Raw genomic sequence first — 17,928 nt, 5'->3', positions numbered from 1 at the left:
TTTATTGATATGAAAATATTTGACGCCTGGTGTTCTCGAATATTTGTACACGCAGTCTATGGAAAAATATACGAAGCCAGCTCGATAACATTTATGCAAAATGTGCAATGGGCAAGTGGTTGGAGGAAATTTTTTTTTTCTCGAACTGAATCTTCCAGAGAACCATCAGCGAATTCCAAGCAAGCTCCATAAACATACCGAGCAAACGCGCGATCACGGACGTAGCTGTGGTGTGGGTGGGATTTCTTTAATTATTTTTTCCCTAATCCTGAGGATATTTCCTATCTGAGACCACTGTCAATAGGCGAGATTCCGGAAATCATAAAATTACCTTTTTTTCTAATTAAAAAGAAAATCACATAAGGCCACTAAGAGCTCGAAATAAAAATCTGAAAAAATTAGAGATGTTTTTTTATATTCGAAGCCATTAACGTAAAAAATCCGTTTAACGACCATCTTAATAGATATACATTGTATATGGGGCATTCCGCGTCAAATTTGCAACCCATGTACCTCACCCTCTTCGATTTTGATAATTCTTTAGTATGATGTTGCAACCACGGTTTCAATCGACTTGAAACAGTGTCGGAATTTTTTGCAGATTTCTTTAGCCACCACTGAAACAGAAAAAAATTGTAAAACCAATTCCGCAAAAGCTTCTTTTAAAATTCTGAAAAAATTCACACTGATTTTATCCCAATTCTTGCATTCCTGGAAACATCTGTGCGAGCGGGGATAAGGATGCGATTGGCAACCACTTGCTCGAGCGACCGAGTATATCTACATATACACGATTCTGGGCCACCTTCGGTGCGTGGCCTCCTGGGTGTCACGTCGACGCTCTAACCTAGCTGGTATCACGAAAAGCCGAGCGTTGGAGATCTCCCTACTCATCTCTGGTGTTACAAACATTTCTTTTCGCAATGAACGAAGAGGACCGTAAAAAATTAAGAAAAAATTTGGGCAAACTAGTTGAGGAAATAGATTGGCGTGAAATATTTCCATTGCTACTGCAACACAAAATTTATGGCGAAAACTATAAAAAGATTCAGAAGTGGCAGGTAAGAATGCGACACAAGATACGTATGCTATTCTCCTTTGCATATCACATTAATAATTTTACCCTGTGTATTATTCACTTCTCTCTCTTTTGTTTCCAATTACACCATGTATTTTCTGAGAGAAAGCACTGAAATATGTTTTTATTTTTTGCTTGAATGATTCATCTGTAGAAACGTTTCCATGTATCTCGTTCCATTTACATTTATACTGAAAATCTACAGTATACGTCACTTGGACTATACCATTTTCAGTACTGACAGTACTTTCAGTCAATTTCCGAACACGCCCTTAGTCTATGATTTGTCTACTTGTTAAATGTATTATTTCTGTGTATTTCTAATGCTTAGAAACGCTTGGATGACATGGATAATAATCGCGAAATATATTTGACTATAGAGTCACGTGGTCCTAGAGCATTCGACAGTTTTGTTCAATGTTTACGAGAAGTGAATCGCAATGATTTAGCAAATTTACTAAAACCAAATGAAGTTGACAATAAAAGTGAAGAAACAATTCCCGAAATTAATAGGAATATTGTTGACCCTCTGAATAACCAAGTAATCCGAAACGAATTTTTTGAGTAAGTACAACTTGGACTAAGGAGTGGAGTATATGAAATGTATCAGGAAAAACATTACCCTTATGATATTATACATAATTATTTCCATTTTCTCTACTGGCATAGGGAAGATGACTATTATAGGAAGCTTCAACATGTCGAAGAACCTCTAAGAATTCGTGTGAAGAAATCAACTAAGTTAACGGAGACAAAGAATAATAATATTTTGAATTATGCCATGTTTAGTAACCCTCGTGGCTTGGTCTTGATTATCAATAACATATTGTTCACTGAAGGAGCCAAGGAAAGGGCTGCTGCCAAACACGACGAGGACAATTTAAAAGAATTGTTTGAACAAATGGGTTTTCAAGTTATAGTTCGGCAAAACTTGACACGAGAGGTAAGTTACTAACATTATCAGATTAGTACATATTTGATATTTGTAGTAAGAATGGGTAGTAAAGACGTGATTAAATGAAAATGTGGCTGAATAAAATAGTTCGTACTTGACCAAGAATGATTCAATGTAAACTCGTAGAATAACATTAAGAACTTCAACCTTAATCAAAGTGATTATGTTACTGATTACGCCATGGAGTATTTATTAAGGACATTCATTTAAAGACTTCATTCTTTTTATCTCTGAAATCTTATATTTTTTACTGCATAATTTTTCCCATTCATGTTTTGAATTAAACAATAAAATTGCAGAAAATGCTAGAAGAACTTTCAGCATTCGCCATGAGACCGGACTTACGTCATGTTCATTCAATGTTTCTTATAATTATGAGCCACGGTAATGAACATGTCGAAGACCATCGTTCGGAAAGTGTAGTATGCGGAACAGACAATAAAATGATAACTGCATTTGAGATTTTTGAATTTTTCACTACACGAGCATGTCCAAACATGTCTAAAAAACCAAAAATTTTCATTTTTCAGACTTGCAGGTATTTATTTTACTTGAAAATGATTCTATTACTTTAAATAATACTTAATTAACTAATGGTTATAATACAATCATGCTTAGATTTTTTACAAGCAATGTTCAAGGAACAGTGACATACTTCTTATCCATGTATAAATGAAATATGATTTTCTTGTACTCACAATCAATATTTTTCAGGGGGCAAAAAGAACAGCGCATGGTGGAATCGGACGAAGTAGGCATCAGCAGACATGAAATAGATACGAGTCAGATGACACCAGAAAATCCATCTGCACAACCGATAGGATCCCGAGAATATTCGGATATGCTTGTTGCTTTTTCTACTTTGCCTGGCTTTGCGTCTTACCGGGATACGCTAAATGGAAGCTGGTTCATCCAGGCCTTTTGTGAAGTCGTGATGAACCATGCCCATGATACAGACTTGCTCAGATTGTTTCAAATAGTAGGTGTTGCTGAATTTCTTCATTTCTAGTTATATCTGTTCGATATTAAGACTGTCCTAAGAGACACAAGCTAGTGCGCCAAGTATGAGGTACAGTAATGTTCGAAAAATGCACTCACCAGGCAGTAATAGTCAGACACTTGAAACTATGTACAGTATGCACGTAACTTCTGCTAAAGTATTGGACAAACCTGGTAACAGGAATACTAATTCCTCCACTCTTGTAACTGACTAACACTGCCTTTCTTGACTCGTACTTGTATTATTCCCATGTACATTGACATGCATAGTGGACAATAATTGCCCTATGCTAGCAACGGAATTTCAGTAGCTGCTCGAACTACAGACTCCATTCTAATTAATTATTTTTTCTTCGCAGACTGACGAAAGACTTGGCTACATGCATGCTGCTGGTAAAGAAGTGCAAACGCCAAATACTGCTATGTACGGATTCACAAAAAAATGCTACTTGAATCCTGGATATTTTAAGACTTCGGCTGATACCCAATACTCCAACAGGGTTTGAATAGTTCATTTCAATATTGTTATTGCTGCATTATAATTACTAATTATTAATACCTGTGATCACAGTATTCTAATCATTGTTATTGAGGTTTAAAAAATGCATTTATAATCTAATTTACAATGTAGTGCTGCATCCCGTCGAAAAAGTGATAAATGAATGTGAAGTAGAAAGTTGATTTAACCAGTTCCATGCAAAAAATCGATCAAAGTTTCTCTTCATATTTGGCATTCATCAAGTTAAGTGGAATCGAAAGAATTTTTAAGCCTCGACTTTGATTAATTATTGTATGTTATGTTTGGTACAATTGTGCGCTTACACACGTTAATCAATATGTACGTTGATCAACATGGTATGCTTGTCTGTTTCAACTTAGTTTTAATATGAGGTTAAACGAGTAAGATCTACATATATTTCAGTATTTCAATGAAATACTTGATTATTAAAAACTGATTTCTATCAGAAATATCAAAATTGTGATAGAAGTTCATTACCATTGCGATTGTCGCTCATACTTTATAAAAATTCGTGAGTTATTCAGAGATTAAGAAAACAATATTATTGCTGCTTACTGTCATCAGTTCGTGTAACAGCTTCACGATTAAAATGAAACATCTTAAAAGATCAAGACGACCGTCTTTGGTCTGTGCATAGTACTGTCACACAGCACAGTTCACCGATCTGTATACTACATAGCAGAATTTATATTTGTTACTATAGAATTTTTATATAATTTATATATACATGTATAAAATATTATCCACATGGATATACTTAATACTATATACACATAAATATATATATATATATGGGGCATTCCATGTCAAATCTGCCTGGGTCTAACCCTTGACCTCTTTGATTTACTTCGCCATCTTTTACATGATTGTCTTGAATCTCGAAGGCACCAAGTTTCAACTTCCCGTTTCTCTGTTTTAAGAGAATAAAGGAAGTTATTGTAATCACTTCGAAAATAAAGAGCTCAGTTTTCATTACATCTCGACGATTTAAGGTCCACAGACTCACTTCCGACTATTTTCGGATGGATGTCCGTGTGTGTATGTATGTACGTAAATGATCAATTTTTCTGTCCGACGAACAAGTTGTCGGATTTTAGTGAATTTGGTCTCAATCAACGCGACTTTTCCAAACTTAGAACTGTTTAGATTTTAGCTTTGATTGGATCAGTACTTTTCAAATTATTTGCATAAAAAAATAACGAATAATTAAATAAAAATGATAATATTTAGAGAATGGATGAACAGAGTTTGATAAAAATTGGTATTACATTTTAGGCATTCTTTGGCGAGCTGCTGGTATAGGTATCAAAATAAACCGAAGTTCAGTTAACGACACACAATATTGTTCTAGTACACTTTGGTTGCTATACCAGTGGCTCGCAAAAAAATGCATTTTATGCTCACTGGTCATGAATCTAAGGTCAGTTTCGAAAAAACTCTACTTTTTAGCTGCAGGTCAAACATGGGAGTCCAAAACCCAGAACTTGTCTGATTTTCATGTACGGTACCTCAGGGTTTTTTCAGTTACTTACCACGAATTTGACATTGTGCTTCCAAAGTTCGAATAAGATAATGACATTATTATTATTATTACTATTGTTATTGTTATTATTTCAGCTCGAAACGAATTTGCAAACGGAAAGTTTAAAGTTGGGTCATAATCAACCCAAATCTGCTTGTTATTTTCGAAATATTTCGAATCAATTTCAAATAGCTACAGTTTTTGAAAACGACCATATTGATCGATACAATTAAAAAATCTCAAATAATTCTGACAAATCATGTGCCATATTAAATGTTTTGAGCCTTGAACTGGAGTGAGCTGGCATTCCCTTCATATTTTCTTTGAGCTTTTTTCAACAAAAATAATTTAAATGGTGGTTATGCCAACATTTTCAGATGCAGCACCAGATTTTTGAGAATTTTTTCAGATATTCCCAAACTAATTAATTATTTGCAATTTTTACGTCTTGAGGAATAAAAATATCTTCGGAAAAATATTTGAAAATTCTTAAAAATCCAGTGTTACATATAAAAATGAGCAATCACTCGTAGTAAATTGACTCTTGCTTTTTACTTTTGAAAATGTATCTTTCGAAAGAAGCTCGAAAAAATATGAAGAGGACACCGACATACTCCGGCTTGAGGGTGAAAAGTTCTGACATATGAAACAGGATTTTTCAGAATTGTTTCAGATTTATTCAATATGTTGATAAAAACGGTCGTTTCAAAAATTGTAGCTGAATTAATTCAATTGCAAGAATTTTGACAAAAAATGTGGTGCCTTGAGTTGAAACAATCATATAGAAAATCGTGAGGGAAATCGAAGAGATCAACGGGCAGATCGAGGTTCATTTGACGTGGAATACTCCATATATATCTTAAATATATCGTAACAGGTTTGCCTGTCCACTAACATTCCAAAAATCTGTTTTTATAAACTTCCTCCCATGTCGGGTTGATTGACATTAATCAATTTCTCGTAAAATAATCCTGCTATTGTTGGAGAGTGCGTTCTGGTCAGACAGGGCTAAATAAATATAGTGCCCATTTTTCATCTTTTTAACTCTGCAAGACAGGCTTTTAAGTTATATTTTGCAAATTATTCGATTATTGATTCACATAATCATTTATCAGCCCTAACTAACCAGAACACACTTCCTAAAATCAGTATAGACACATGAAAAGAAATTTCAAATCGAATCAACGTTTTACAAAAGAGTGAGATGAATCCTTATAAGAACTCTTAAATTGGCTACGTAACACCACATAACACCTTCAAAAGTAATCCAAATCGTAGATACGTATGAAATGACCTGGATACCTCCAAAATATATAAATATCACATAATGTGATTAAACTTTGATTCATTTCAGCATTCAGAAACAGTATAAAACGTTGCAATTATGGCCATGTAAGAGAGTTTTATTGATATTCCCCTAAATAATGAATTTCGAATTATAGTTATAATACTCTTCCAGTATGCAGTAAAACTGTATATTGATGAAAATATATGTAAATCAAATAAATTTTTTTACCAAGAAGTTAAAAATATAGTTTTTTTCCCATCAAACCAATCCTGAGGTTTCTTCAGAACTTGTACGTACAGATCCTTACTAAACTTCTTTATATGCTCTTGAGAAATTGCAGAATCGAAAATGATAGTAGAAAACTCATTAAATATTTATTTTGAGACCACTGTCAATTTTCATTTTGAATGTATAATGCTAATGGACAAAAGCACAGAATTTTTGCTGAAATTGCATAGAAGTTGTACAATATTCATTAAAAGTTGAATTATGATGTGAATTGAAAAATATGTTAATGCTCGGTAGAAATGAAGTTTTTGATATTACTTTCTGTAACATTGTTCTGTTTTGTTATCGCCAAATATTCCTCTATGACTTCTTCTGATTGGATTGTGTTGAAAAAAGTCTTTTTACTTTGATGGATGTAACAAGTATCATCAAATTTAAAATAAAGCCCAAGCACTATGTTCAATGCTGATGTGTCGTACGCGTGACAACCGGAGTAACGATACTGGGGCTTTTTATTGAATCTACAGCCCGCTGATTGAGCACCTAGAAGATGGAAAGAACGTGTTTAATTGCACTGAGAAATCAGACATTAACTTCTGCACCACAAAGAATTATTTATATAATACAGACCTATGGGGCATATGCAGTCCCTTGTTAAAGCACACTGTACCCATGGTAACATCACATTTTCCCTTATTTTTTTGGTGTTACTAATAACTAAGTACGAAGCCCTTATCAAAGGTAGGAAAAAGAAGCTTTCAGCAGAGGCATGAAAATACTCGTACATCTTTGGATGGGTCAAGGAACTTGTTGCGTGTTTTGTTGGCCATGTGAGAAACCCATATTTTGGAAACAAATACGCTGATATCTCGGACGAAGTCAAACGCACATTTGAATCCATGTAAAATATATTTCCAAGTGTATTTAGGGCTGTCTAGAAATAAGACGAGTAAGTTAATTAACGTTGAAAATAAAGAAAGGTTCACGGAATTAAGAGGGTAAAATATTTTCACCTGTATAACCAAAGGCCTGTAAACGTGCAATCTATCGTCTTCTGTATGAGCGGGGTAAGGGCTCAAATCAAACTGGACTACGCTACACTTGCTGCTGTTGCAAGTTGACTTAGCATTCAGTAATACCTCATCATTCAGTCCAACACTGTATATCACGATATTGTAATTTGGCAAAAAGTGGGTAACATTTTTGACGAAACCATATATTTGCTGCTCGCTACCAGGACGCAGCAGTGTAACAATGGTTACGTTTTGACTGGGCACAATTGGAGTAGTGTTGATTTCATGGTCCAAGCCAAGCAATACAAGATACTTTGAATCAGTAACCAGCCGTTTTTCTTCCACATCTTTCAAGTTTTCCTGGGATTAATAAAATCATGTTTGAATATGATGAACAAACGATTGAATCACAGTTACTGTTTACAATGATATTCATTAAAACTTACCAGGCTATCGCAATTTTTGCCTACCTGAAAACTTCGTAGTTGTTTGTGTGTTTCGGTGACTAAAGTTTGTATCGATGGTCGCTGATTACTGAGAGCGACGAAAAGAATACTACTGCCGACAATGCAAATGAGAAAGAAGAGTAGACCTTTGGTCCGCATCTCTCATTGTCAATTAGGTATACATATATCAGTTTATAAGTTTATCTCTTGGTTCAGTCGTACGTTCGCTTAATGTTTAGGTTCATTTTTATGCGAGTCGCTTTACAGACGCATATATTGCACATAGTACATACAACACGTAGCATTACTTAATTAACTATTAACGACAGTTTGAATAAACTGTTACATTGTGGATTTTTTAGTATCCTTCGATCTTTAATCCAGCGACGCTGAAGCACCTTTGGTACTCATGTCACTCAGAGGAAACGTCAGTTCGGCACCTAAGCCGTTCCTAAGCCTTTGCACACAAGCAATCGGCTATCCAGTTAGTATAGGTATACACATATGTATGTCAGTGGTGGCCAATCATAAAGCACCATTTCTGCCCGAGAATCGCGCGACCATGCCGCTGAAATAAAATGTAATAAAATGCTGTACAGTGGCTCCAATTTACCGCTTCGGAAGTGTGAAACCTAGCAGAACGTCATCTCTGCCGGTTTCAACATCAAAATCCGTATAAGATTCAAGAATTTAATTGAAATATCATTTGCTATTTCGCACCACGCGTACGTGCAAAATCCAACCCTTCACCGCCACGGAGTAAAGCGCCTTTGATCGCGAGACAGATTTAGATTTTCACGCAAGAAAGGTTAGAATACTCGTTAAGAATACACCGGTGTGATAACTGACGGTATTGCGAAAGAGGGGTTACATGTTGGTTGGTCAAAAAAAAAAAAAATTCGGCATCGCACACGTGAGAGTAAGATTGCTACAGTATCACCGTCGGGAAAACCGTACAAATTGATTTAACGCGAAAGTAAAAATGTAACAGTGTATTCTACTGATCTTCGAAGTTCAAACAAATTGTTGGAAGAAAATTTCGACGAATGAAAATCAGTAAACTATCACCAATATCAATGATTAACTAGTGCTACATGATAGGTTATAAAGCCATTAGTGAAAAGAATGCGTGAACCATATAACGTAAGACGTGTCCGCCATAAGACTTATATTTCCGCGAACAGAAAATTCTTTGATCAATTCAAGTTAAACATCACACTCTAAAGTATATGATGAAGCTAAGTTTTTGTTGAAGAATTAGATTCCGCATATTTCAGGTGTCTAAAATTCATTCCATGTGTTCTATGGGTGTATATAAATAGCGCCTGTAGCTGCCACCAAATCGCGAGATACGTTACGCGATAGCTTCTTGGCGGGAGATATGGGATATACTTAGCACCGATTTTACTCGTCTAATCGTATCCAGAGGTTTTCAGTTTTTTTTCTAACTCAACAACTGCATTGAATTTCGAGCTTGCGACATTGAACCCAGGGAGTCTGCAAAAATAAATTAAAAAAAATAAAAAAAAAAATAAACGGTATTGAATACATAAAATAAAAATGTATTTAGATGATTATTTTGTACTTAATTTAACGTCTTTTGCTGGCGTCTTTTTTACACTGATTATCACTTGCCTCACCGTCATTCAAAAGTTGAAGTGAGTCTGGTTTAATTTGTCTTAATACCTAGTAATAGGTGATATGAAACCCCTTGTGACAATAATTGAAATTCATTTATTTATGTTTTTCATCATTTCAGAAATAGGTGGCCTGTTAAAGTAAACTGCTGGTTTTGCAACAATGATTCGAAAATTTGTAGGCAACAGAGAGATTGGTGGCTATGTCCATTTTGTGAGCAGCACAATGGATTTACAGAGGTAAAATCATGCGCGTGTCTGAAATTTTGATATCTCTTTATTTAGCAATTTATTTTGTGTGAAGTTTGAATTGAATTTTTGCAACTTGCACTTGCAGTTTGTGTTATATGGAACTTTTTCCTATATCTCATTGAAATATTGCTCTGCATCTCATTTGCAGAATGGTGACTACAATTACGATATACCTGAACAACACAAAGGTCTGACGAAGAACTCAGTAAGATATTGCGAGTTGTCTACTCAGAAGGAATCTTCAAAAAAAAGTAGTCTTTGTTCAAGATGTAACAGAAATGAAGAGATTAAAATGTTACATCTAGCTAATTTCGAACCTTCTTCCAATAAAAAATACGACCATGAACTTGCGGTATTGAAACATAAATTGGAGGAAAAGTACAAGTTATGCCAAAAGTGTTCCAAAGTTGTTGAAGGTGTTCTAAGTAAACAGGCATTGTGGCTTTTACAATATAAGATGGCATTTTTCAAGAATAAACCTATTCAGCATATCATCAATGTAAGAAAACATTGATTTCTGTGTATTGAAGTGTTTATCGATTGATATTCATTAATTCACATATTTCACCACTTTCCAGAATGCAAGAAAATGGGAACGTGTATTCCGAATTCTTTTAACAATATTGAATTCAGCAATGTTATTCGACGCCACCTTTTGGCCGCTTCCAATTGCAGGACTGTTGCTGCAGTTGGGTGCTTGCATTACAACTCCTGCCAATAAACAACACTTGGATACGCTGATAGCATTTTTTTGGATTTTTATTATCATTTTAATGCCCTTTTCAGAACTAAAACTGTTGAAAATTCATTTAAAAAATGAATATTTTACTGTAGAATATATCACGCAATTTCATGTGGTAAGTTGATCTTTGATTTCACTATATCTTGCATAGTATATGTAAAATAACCTTCTGTTTGAACTGATTCAGTTATTTTTCATGTCCTGATAATTTTCTACTTCTAATTAACTAACGAATTACAATTAGTTGTATGATTTACTGTGCTAAATATTCATTATTTGAAAAAACAAACTTTAACACTTCATATTTTGCAATGTATTGAAGATGTAGCCATATTCTGAAAGCTAAAACATGTATATGGCTTTGCCTTATTTTTATGTAAATATAGTATATTTACTCAGCGTATTGTGATGTGATCCTAAAAAATCTTCTTGAAACAGAAGACGTTAGATTTTTTGAGATCGACCAAAAATCAGTCATTTAAATTTACAGATAATGGGATTAACTGTGATAATTGGTCTCATGAATTTGAGATCTAGTTCGTTCACTGTTCCAGTGAAATCGAATGTTGCTTTGAAGAAACTGGAATCACCTAACAGTAAAAAGATCCAACCAGAATGTGTCGGAACAACTGCTGCAAGGATGACACCATTTGTCGAAGAAAAATGTACTAAAAATGAAAATGTAGATATTAAACAGTGCCGATCACCTGTTAATATTACAAATTTATTGATGACACCTGTGTCTGTTGAAACGCCAATGCCCATCAAGCCAACTATATTTATGCAAGACTCAGCGTACGTTGTGTTTCTAGTCATATTTAATAGAATATGCTTTTAGAATTACTACACTTGAAATGATATTACATTTTACGGATTGTTACCTTCGGAGTAAAAACTTTTGACATTAAATTTTTGCAGGACGTTCCGACACGACTCCATAGGAAAAACATCATCCAGTAAAATTTATCGTACGCAGCAGTATTCAAGTACATCAAATTTGAATGGTTCTTCAATTAAATCTCTGGACGACAAAAATTCTCTCAACGAAAGCCTAAGCACATTGAGTTCTCTCTCATTGAGTAATAGTGATCGCAAACAATTATCTAAAACTCCGAAAATATTTCAAACTAAAGTCTATGATAGTCCAAGTCCCGATTTATTTAGTAAAATGAACAGATCACCAAACAGAAAATTTTTCCTAAGTCCCCCAAAACTTAAATCCGTTACACAAACGTCTTGGGTAGCCGGTGGTTATTGGCAGGCAGGTATGAATGCCGCAACACTATCTAGGTCGTCTAGTCAAAGTTCTGGATTTGGTTCGACAGGCTCAAATTTTGTCCCATCCAGAGAACCTTCTATATACAATGATTTAGATCGTTATTCTGCTGTCTCAGATATGACGCAGTGTTGCCACATGTCGAGGCATAACAGCATCAATTCAATCACGTCCTGCTGCCGTCAAGATTCTGCATTTTCATTTCAAAGACCTGACAGTCCTGTCTTTTCTCAGTTTCCAAAAATACCGCAAGATACAAACTTAATTCGGAACAGTGGCCCGTCTCAAAATTTTCATACCAGTAATCTTTTTCAAAATCACCCTTCTGTGGCAAATGGAAATCATAACAACAACAATAATAATAGTAATAATCATAACCATATCCAAGATGTACCGATGCAAACTATTCACACCACTGTTCTAACTAGTCCAGTCTGGCTACCTGCCTTACTATGCGGTTCTTTAATATTTAATATGGTAGTCTTGTGCACTACACTTCTACGTTAACATTGCTTAGCATTATTGAAAATAGGCTCTCAATTGGACTATAATTAATTTGTTTTTTTTAGCATGTGCAGAAATGTTCAATTCAACAAAATAATTGGGGATTTTCGATAGATAAACTTGTCTCTTTTCCCACAACTCTTACTTTATATATTTTAACTGTTCGTCAGTCATTGCGGTTTGCTGACATTGGTCAACACTGAAACAGGCTGGTAGAAACTCATTTCTCAGACTACCTAAACGAAGTAGAAGCATCAGAACAGATTTCAGTATCTCAGTGAATTACAAAAAAAAGTTCCAATAGTTTTCATCTCTAATTACAATTAGTATGAAGTGACTAGTTACATTGTTTAGTTTTTTTTTAAATTAACTTTTAGGTCACAGATTCACTTTCTTGAATGTGATTGTTTGGTTGCTATTAGTAATAGTATACTTGACTTTAGTGTTGTTGAATTGATTCAATTTTTTTTCACATTTATGAAAAGTGTCTCAATTTCAATCAATGACGAAGCTCTTAGCGAAACAGGAGAATGCTGTTTCATCTACATATTGGTATACACATAAGACTTTGAATTTTACAACTCTTACGGGACTTTTGATATTAAAAATTATACCTATTGATTTTTGCAATGCTCGTCACGAAAACTAATTTGTAAAAAAACTTTTTGATATTTAGTAAGCTTACAAATTCTGGAAAAAAAAAAATGTAATCTAAGGTATAAAAGCGTTACACTATGCTGTGTTAAGAATTTGTTCAAGTCGCATTTGTGTTATATTTTTCAACTTGTGATATAATTACTTAGTAGTATAATCATTATTTCGTAAAGACCACCAATTATCTTGGTACAAAATTGCACATAATTTTCAGTAATATTGCTCAAACACCTTATTTGCTGGTAATCAAGATGTGTAAGAATTCATTGTGTAATTGCGATTGATATTTGCCAATGGGTAATGGTTTTTCCATGTTTTTTCGTTTTGATATCATTATCAACAGCAGAATTGCAATTAAAATAGTACTGCCAGTACCAATATACTATTCTCTATTTCTATTTTCAACAGTCACTATCACAGAGCTTCCAAATAGTTAATTTAATGAACTGTAAACCAATAAGACTGCGGTAAACAAATTTTGTTCACATACTATACATATTACATACACCTTTTTTGCCAATGTAAGTGAAATAAAATTTTTCAGTTAGCACCTATAGTAAGTGAACTCAGTGAAGTAAATTTGTACTGTGCTATCTGAAAAATTCGAATGGTAGAGTTTCGTCAATATTTCATATATTTTATAAAATGGATCTATATTACATACATACATACATCAATACGTAATTTAATCATGATTTTGTACAGAACACTTTACCTATGGTGTATTTGTTAAACGAAAAATGCTTTTTGTTAAACCCGTTGAATGCATTCAATATAAAAGTGAATAAAACAATAGAATGGTTTCAATTTTCCACGTTTTTTTTTAAACAATGATTTGATTTCTGAGGGTCACTCATCGTTTTTGAGCAACCACTTTCTTTTCTTCTTACAAAGCTTCTGCACTTTCACATATTGGATCGTTTCATTCCTATATGACGAAAAACTTGTTCTAAGCATTACGGAGCTGGTGATTTACTGTTAAAAAGTCAACCGTTTAGAAATAACAATAAATACACAAGTTCTATGTTAATTTTGTCAGAAACTCCTGTATCTCGAATCGGAAATTGAATCTGGTATGTTGTTTGCCAGCTAGGACTATTTACACTTTGAACAAACCATTTACTTCTCATTTCACCATGTAAGTTTGTATCAAAATTCTATAGAGCATGATAAGTATATTAATACAATTTTTTTTTGATTACCACCCTAATACTTAATAATTTCAAGTAAAAAATAAATTGATGGTGATATTTTAATTCACTCCAACATCATTTTCATTTCTTCTTGACACCCTTCCATTATAACTGGTATTATATATGGTTGGATAAATAGATTTTGTCCCATGGCAATTTTTTTTTCATCTTGTTGAGTTTATGCATCCTCGTATTCATTCAGTAACAGGGTAACACAAACTCACAGCTTGACTATGCTACTCTATGTAATGTGAAAATTTAAAATTTTATTCATATGCGTTCTAACACCAAGACATTTTATCCAACTTGAACTTAAAATCGTATTGAACAAATCAGAATACTATAAAATCATCAAATTACTTTATATAAAAAAAACGTACACAAGCAAAGATACACATGTTTGCATAATATTCAAATATATTACACAGAGTAATATCTGTTTGTAATATTCGTTTTTCTTGTCTTTTTTAACAAGTGAAGTGAAGTATCAATTGCAAATCAAATCTCTAGCATTGGGCTACTGCCTTTTCTTCAATCAACACATTCTGAAGGTACGGCAGTGAACTCTCGATCTTGAACGCTATTGGACAGGATTGATGGGGAGCTGATAGATCGAAGCCTAAGTGTCTCAAGTCCGGCTCATTCAAAGATGCTTTCGGCTTGAGAAAACTTTACAAAATTATTAACAAGTTTTTAAGTCATCTATATGCTAGTGTTAAATAGCAAAAGCACTGCCACAAAAAATCTAGTTACCGAACAGATGATGCATTCTCATAATTAGGAAAATCATCTTGATAATTAGTGCGCCAAGGGCGTGTCGGCTTATTTTCAATAAACCATTTATGTCTCATGAATTCAGCCAACCCATATTTTGTCATATTACCATAGACTTTAGCATAGTCTTGAGCAGGTAGCCATTCTTTGCATCTGTGTTATGAATAAATGATTCTATATTTTTATTGAAAATCTATTATGCTATATTTACCGTGCACTAAATGTTCTACGCAAAGGCCTATCCTGTCCTTGTGGTAATATTTTGAAACTCAGATCATTAGTCGTTGTCCAATTATTATGATACTTTGTTCCGTGGTGGTCGATCAACAGTCTAGCTCCAATTCCCTTATTTCAAACAGTATGAATGTCAATATTGCAAATGATTAGTAGTAAAAGTAACTTGTGATGAAAAGTAAAAATATCTGGGTAATTATTAGCAATAACTTTTCATTATTAGTAACAAAATACTCCAAACTAATTATAATACTTTTCTGTCAAATACCTGAGTTGATATTCTTTGCTTCCATGCCTCAAACTTGGGTCTTGTCAATAGTTCGGTCTTGTATGGTCGGTAACTAGTTTCACATAAACTAGCCCATTGGTCCTTTGCCACCGGTGTCACTGGTGCAGAGTCTTCGAACCAGTTACCTTCCAGTACTCCAGGCCGATAAATTCTCTCCGATATCTTTGGAACTCGATTAGAGTCTTTTTTTGTAATAATTAGCGGATGTATGGATATTACAGAGCCTTCTGGTTTGAAATTCATTGCCTCCATAATGATGTGTGATCTTTTGATTAAATTACATGGTTTGAAGATTTAATAATTTGCGAAACGATACTTTTAAATGTTGTACAAAAATTGAGATTTTGGAAATATTTTTCCTACAACAATTCAAACTTTGTTCATACACTGGTTTCCAATCTTGAAGCCGATCTTAATATATTTGCAAAGACAGTACAGACAGCCTCTACAAGTTTGGCAGGCAAGCACGTTTCACATCATAGAGAGAAAACACCGTTTTTATTTCTTTGTTTCGCGTGATTACAACCAATCAGAAGTAAATACATATTATAATGAAGTTTTATTAAGTGCATGGAAAAAAAATAAGAACACATTTGATTCCATTTTCATGATTTTTTTTTTCTTTTATGTAAGCATCATTATTTCTGGTAATTAATTTACCTGATAATAATTATTTAAATATAATCATCGTAAATTAATTTATAATTCAATGGTAATAATCATTACAATGAAACATTTGCTGTAGCAATAGCCTTTCTACACCTTGCATATTCAATATAAGATAAATAATGAATTTTTTTGTTTCAGAATGGACCTACACAATGTCGTATTGCTGCGATAAGGTTGATTGTAAATAGGTCTCAGTTAACGTATTAAAGGTCAGAATATAATACATATATAACATATGTACGCTTGTCTGTACAATTATTCATAAATGAAAATTGTTCAAAACATTCGTAGTAAATTGGTAAATCATTCATTGGTAAAATATCTCTGTAAAACGCACCTATGGCTTAAATTTTTGAGAATGATAATTTGGAAAGAAATACATCTAACTCAACCCCACTGCAATTTCAATACCAATCATAAACCATTCATGAATCAGTGTATTCAAAACATAGACTTTTTAACGAAAAGTGGTAATTAGACATTTGAGTACAGTATAGATTTCAAGAAATTAATGCTTTCTTTTGCCAGACGGGGGCGTTCAACGTGTTAATTAATCTCTTGGTTGTTTGTTGATCTATTCTTCAACACCATATTCAGATTCATTATACTAAACGTGCAAATTTATTAATTTATTTTTCGTAATTTTTTTTTTTCGCTTCACGATACAACTGCAATGTAGGTATATGACTTATTGTTTATAATTATACTTGTATTGCTGTATTATGAAAAATAATCGTAGCTATATATGTTTATAAGATTTCGATAAAAGTTTGCAGCTTTCTGTTCCATCAAAGTTTGATGAGCACTAATTTCTTGAAAGAAAATTATACCGAAACAGTTGTATCGATTTGATCAAGCATTGGTGCCCACCAAGTTTTGATAAAATGAGTCAGTTAAAAAGTTCCAAACCTCTGAATAACCTTTTTATTATGACATAGTAGTCGCCATGGAGCATATAATATGTTTATATTCTAATTATCTATTAGATGCTGGGACTACGGTTTTATGAAATGCAACATTTCAAAGCCTAAAATTTTTCCTATAAAAAAATATATCACAAAGCATGAGAACGATGCTGTATAACGATTTTCTGGAGCAGTTATTGCCCACTTTGATTGAACATGAAACTCTAAAATAGATTTCCGTTTTGTTCTCTTTACGTCTCTTTTCCTTCAATTTCTCTTGCATTCTCTTTAATGTTTTCCTCCACTGGAATAAAGGATTAGAAAAATTGTGAATGATACAAAAATCGTAAATAATTTATATATAAAGTAAAGATGGCTACCTAGATGCGCTAATATATCTGTAGCATATAACAGACTTTGAAACGTTAACATTAAGCACGATCAGCAATAGTTATGCACACATACATGTACACATGGGAATAGTACGAATTAAAGTTCATTTTTCAGACGTTATTATCGAGTACAGAATTGTGTAAGTTCAGCATACGTATGATTATGTACAGACACATCGACCAGACATCTTTCTATGTTAGCTTCGTTCATTTCATGCTTGCCTTGTGTCAAGAGAACCTCATTTTTCAATTTTCGTTTCAAATGAAACGGAAAAATCAAAATAATACTATTCGAAACGAATATCCGAAAATTACATTTCAATCAATAGTCAGGTAGGTAATCTAATACAACTATTTG

The 17,928-nt window shown here is 33.5% G+C and overlaps 4 protein-coding genes across 6 annotated transcripts; 2 read left to right on the top strand and 2 right to left on the bottom strand.

Moving 5' to 3' along the window:
• Positions 1–639: 639 nt before the first annotated feature.
• Dronc (Death regulator Nedd2-like caspase) lies at positions 640–5,772 on the top strand. Its single transcript, XM_046612699.2, has 6 exons — positions 640–1,061; positions 1,410–1,642; positions 1,748–2,021; positions 2,333–2,571; positions 2,748–3,012; positions 3,392–5,772. The coding sequence occupies exons 1-6, from the start codon at positions 924–926 to the stop codon at positions 3,536–3,538; spliced, it is 1,296 nt and encodes a 431-aa protein (XP_046468655.1). The 5' UTR covers positions 640–923; the 3' UTR covers positions 3,539–5,772.
• Positions 5,419–8,883, bottom strand: LOC124212553 (uncharacterized). Of its 2 annotated transcripts, XM_046612701.2 has the most exons (5): positions 8,770–8,883; positions 8,074–8,617; positions 7,604–7,963; positions 7,221–7,524; positions 5,419–7,133 (listed from the first exon to the last, which is right to left on the bottom strand). In XM_046612701.2, exons 2-5 carry the CDS (start codon positions 8,206–8,208, stop codon positions 6,874–6,876), a joined length of 1,059 nt encoding a protein of 352 aa, XP_046468657.1. In that variant the 5' UTR covers positions 8,209–8,617; positions 8,770–8,883; the 3' UTR covers positions 5,419–6,873. The 2 variants fall into 2 exon arrangements, with proteins under 2 accessions (XP_046468657.1, XP_046468656.1); XM_046612700.2 differs by having other exon boundaries at positions 8,074–8,868.
• On the top strand, positions 8,651–16,988 carry LOC124212550 (uncharacterized). 2 transcript variants are annotated; one of them, XM_069133506.1, is made up of 7 exons: positions 8,651–9,192; positions 9,523–9,707; positions 9,809–9,926; positions 10,087–10,437; positions 10,517–10,795; positions 11,171–11,475; positions 11,599–16,988. In XM_069133506.1, exons 2-7 carry the CDS (start codon positions 9,610–9,612, stop codon positions 12,461–12,463), a joined length of 2,016 nt encoding a protein of 671 aa, XP_068989607.1. In that variant the 5' UTR covers positions 8,651–9,192; positions 9,523–9,609; the 3' UTR covers positions 12,464–16,988. The 2 variants fall into 2 exon arrangements, with proteins under 2 accessions (XP_068989607.1, XP_046468653.1); XM_046612697.2 differs by having other exon boundaries at positions 8,651–9,707.
• LOC124212554 (uncharacterized) lies at positions 11,887–17,796 on the bottom strand. The gene is made up of 3 exons (XM_046612703.2): positions 15,584–17,796; positions 15,293–15,426; positions 11,887–15,234 (listed from the first exon to the last, which is right to left on the bottom strand). The coding sequence occupies exons 1-3, from the start codon at positions 15,854–15,856 to the stop codon at positions 15,057–15,059; spliced, it is 585 nt and encodes a 194-aa protein (XP_046468659.1). The 5' UTR covers positions 15,857–17,796; the 3' UTR covers positions 11,887–15,056.
• Positions 17,797–17,928: the final 132 nt, after the last annotated feature.

Source organism: Neodiprion pinetum, chromosome 2 (assembly GCF_021155775.2).
Source record: "Neodiprion pinetum isolate iyNeoPine1 chromosome 2, iyNeoPine1.2, whole genome shotgun sequence".
In the NCBI taxonomy this organism is placed as follows: domain Eukaryota; kingdom Metazoa; phylum Arthropoda; class Insecta; order Hymenoptera; family Diprionidae; genus Neodiprion; species Neodiprion pinetum.
Note: the sequence above shows the minus strand (reverse complement) of the source record. Positions and strands in the feature narration are given on the sequence as shown.

What these genes read in the sequence shown, in the direction of transcription:
- Dronc (XM_046612699.2), top strand. Translation starts at nt 924, where the DNA reads ATGAACGAAGAGGACCGTAAAAAATTAAGAAAAAATTTGGGCAAACTA. An exon ending in AAAAGATTCAGAAGTGGCAG is followed by an intron (nt 1,062 to 1,409) that starts GTAAGAATGCGA and finishes TCTAATGCTTAG; the next exon opens with AAACGCTTGGATGACATGGA. An exon ending in TGCTCAGATTGTTTCAAATA is followed by an intron (nt 3,013 to 3,391) that starts GTAGGTGTTGCT and finishes TTTTCTTCGCAG; the next exon opens with ACTGACGAAAGACTTGGCTA.
- LOC124212550 (XM_069133506.1), top strand. Translation starts at nt 9,610, where the DNA reads ATGTATTTAGATGATTATTTTGTACTTAATTTAACGTCTTTTGCTGGC. An exon ending in CTATTCAGCATATCATCAAT is followed by an intron (nt 10,438 to 10,516) that starts GTAAGAAAACAT and finishes ACCACTTTCCAG; the next exon opens with AATGCAAGAAAATGGGAACG. An exon ending in ATATTTATGCAAGACTCAGC is followed by an intron (nt 11,476 to 11,598) that starts GTACGTTGTGTT and finishes AAATTTTTGCAG; the next exon opens with GACGTTCCGACACGACTCCA.
- LOC124212554 (XM_046612703.2), bottom strand. Translation starts at nt 15,856, where the DNA reads ATGGAGGCAATGAATTTCAAACCAGAAGGCTCTGTAATATCCATACAT. An exon ending in AGCAAAGAATATCAACTCAG is followed by an intron (nt 15,427 to 15,583) that starts GTATTTGACAGA and finishes GTTTGAAATAAG; the next exon opens with GGAATTGGAGCTAGACTGTT. An exon ending in CGTAGAACATTTAGTGCACG is followed by an intron (nt 15,235 to 15,292) that starts GTAAATATAGCA and finishes TTCATAACACAG; the next exon opens with ATGCAAAGAATGGCTACCTG.
- LOC124212553 (XM_046612701.2), bottom strand. Translation starts at nt 8,208, where the DNA reads ATGCGGACCAAAGGTCTACTCTTCTTTCTCATTTGCATTGTCGGCAGT. An exon ending in AACAACTACGAAGTTTTCAG is followed by an intron (nt 7,964 to 8,073) that starts GTAGGCAAAAAT and finishes TATTAATCCCAG; the next exon opens with GAAAACTTGAAAGATGTGGA. An exon ending in ACAGGCCTTTGGTTATACAG is followed by an intron (nt 7,525 to 7,603) that starts GTGAAAATATTT and finishes TCTTATTTCTAG; the next exon opens with ACAGCCCTAAATACACTTGG.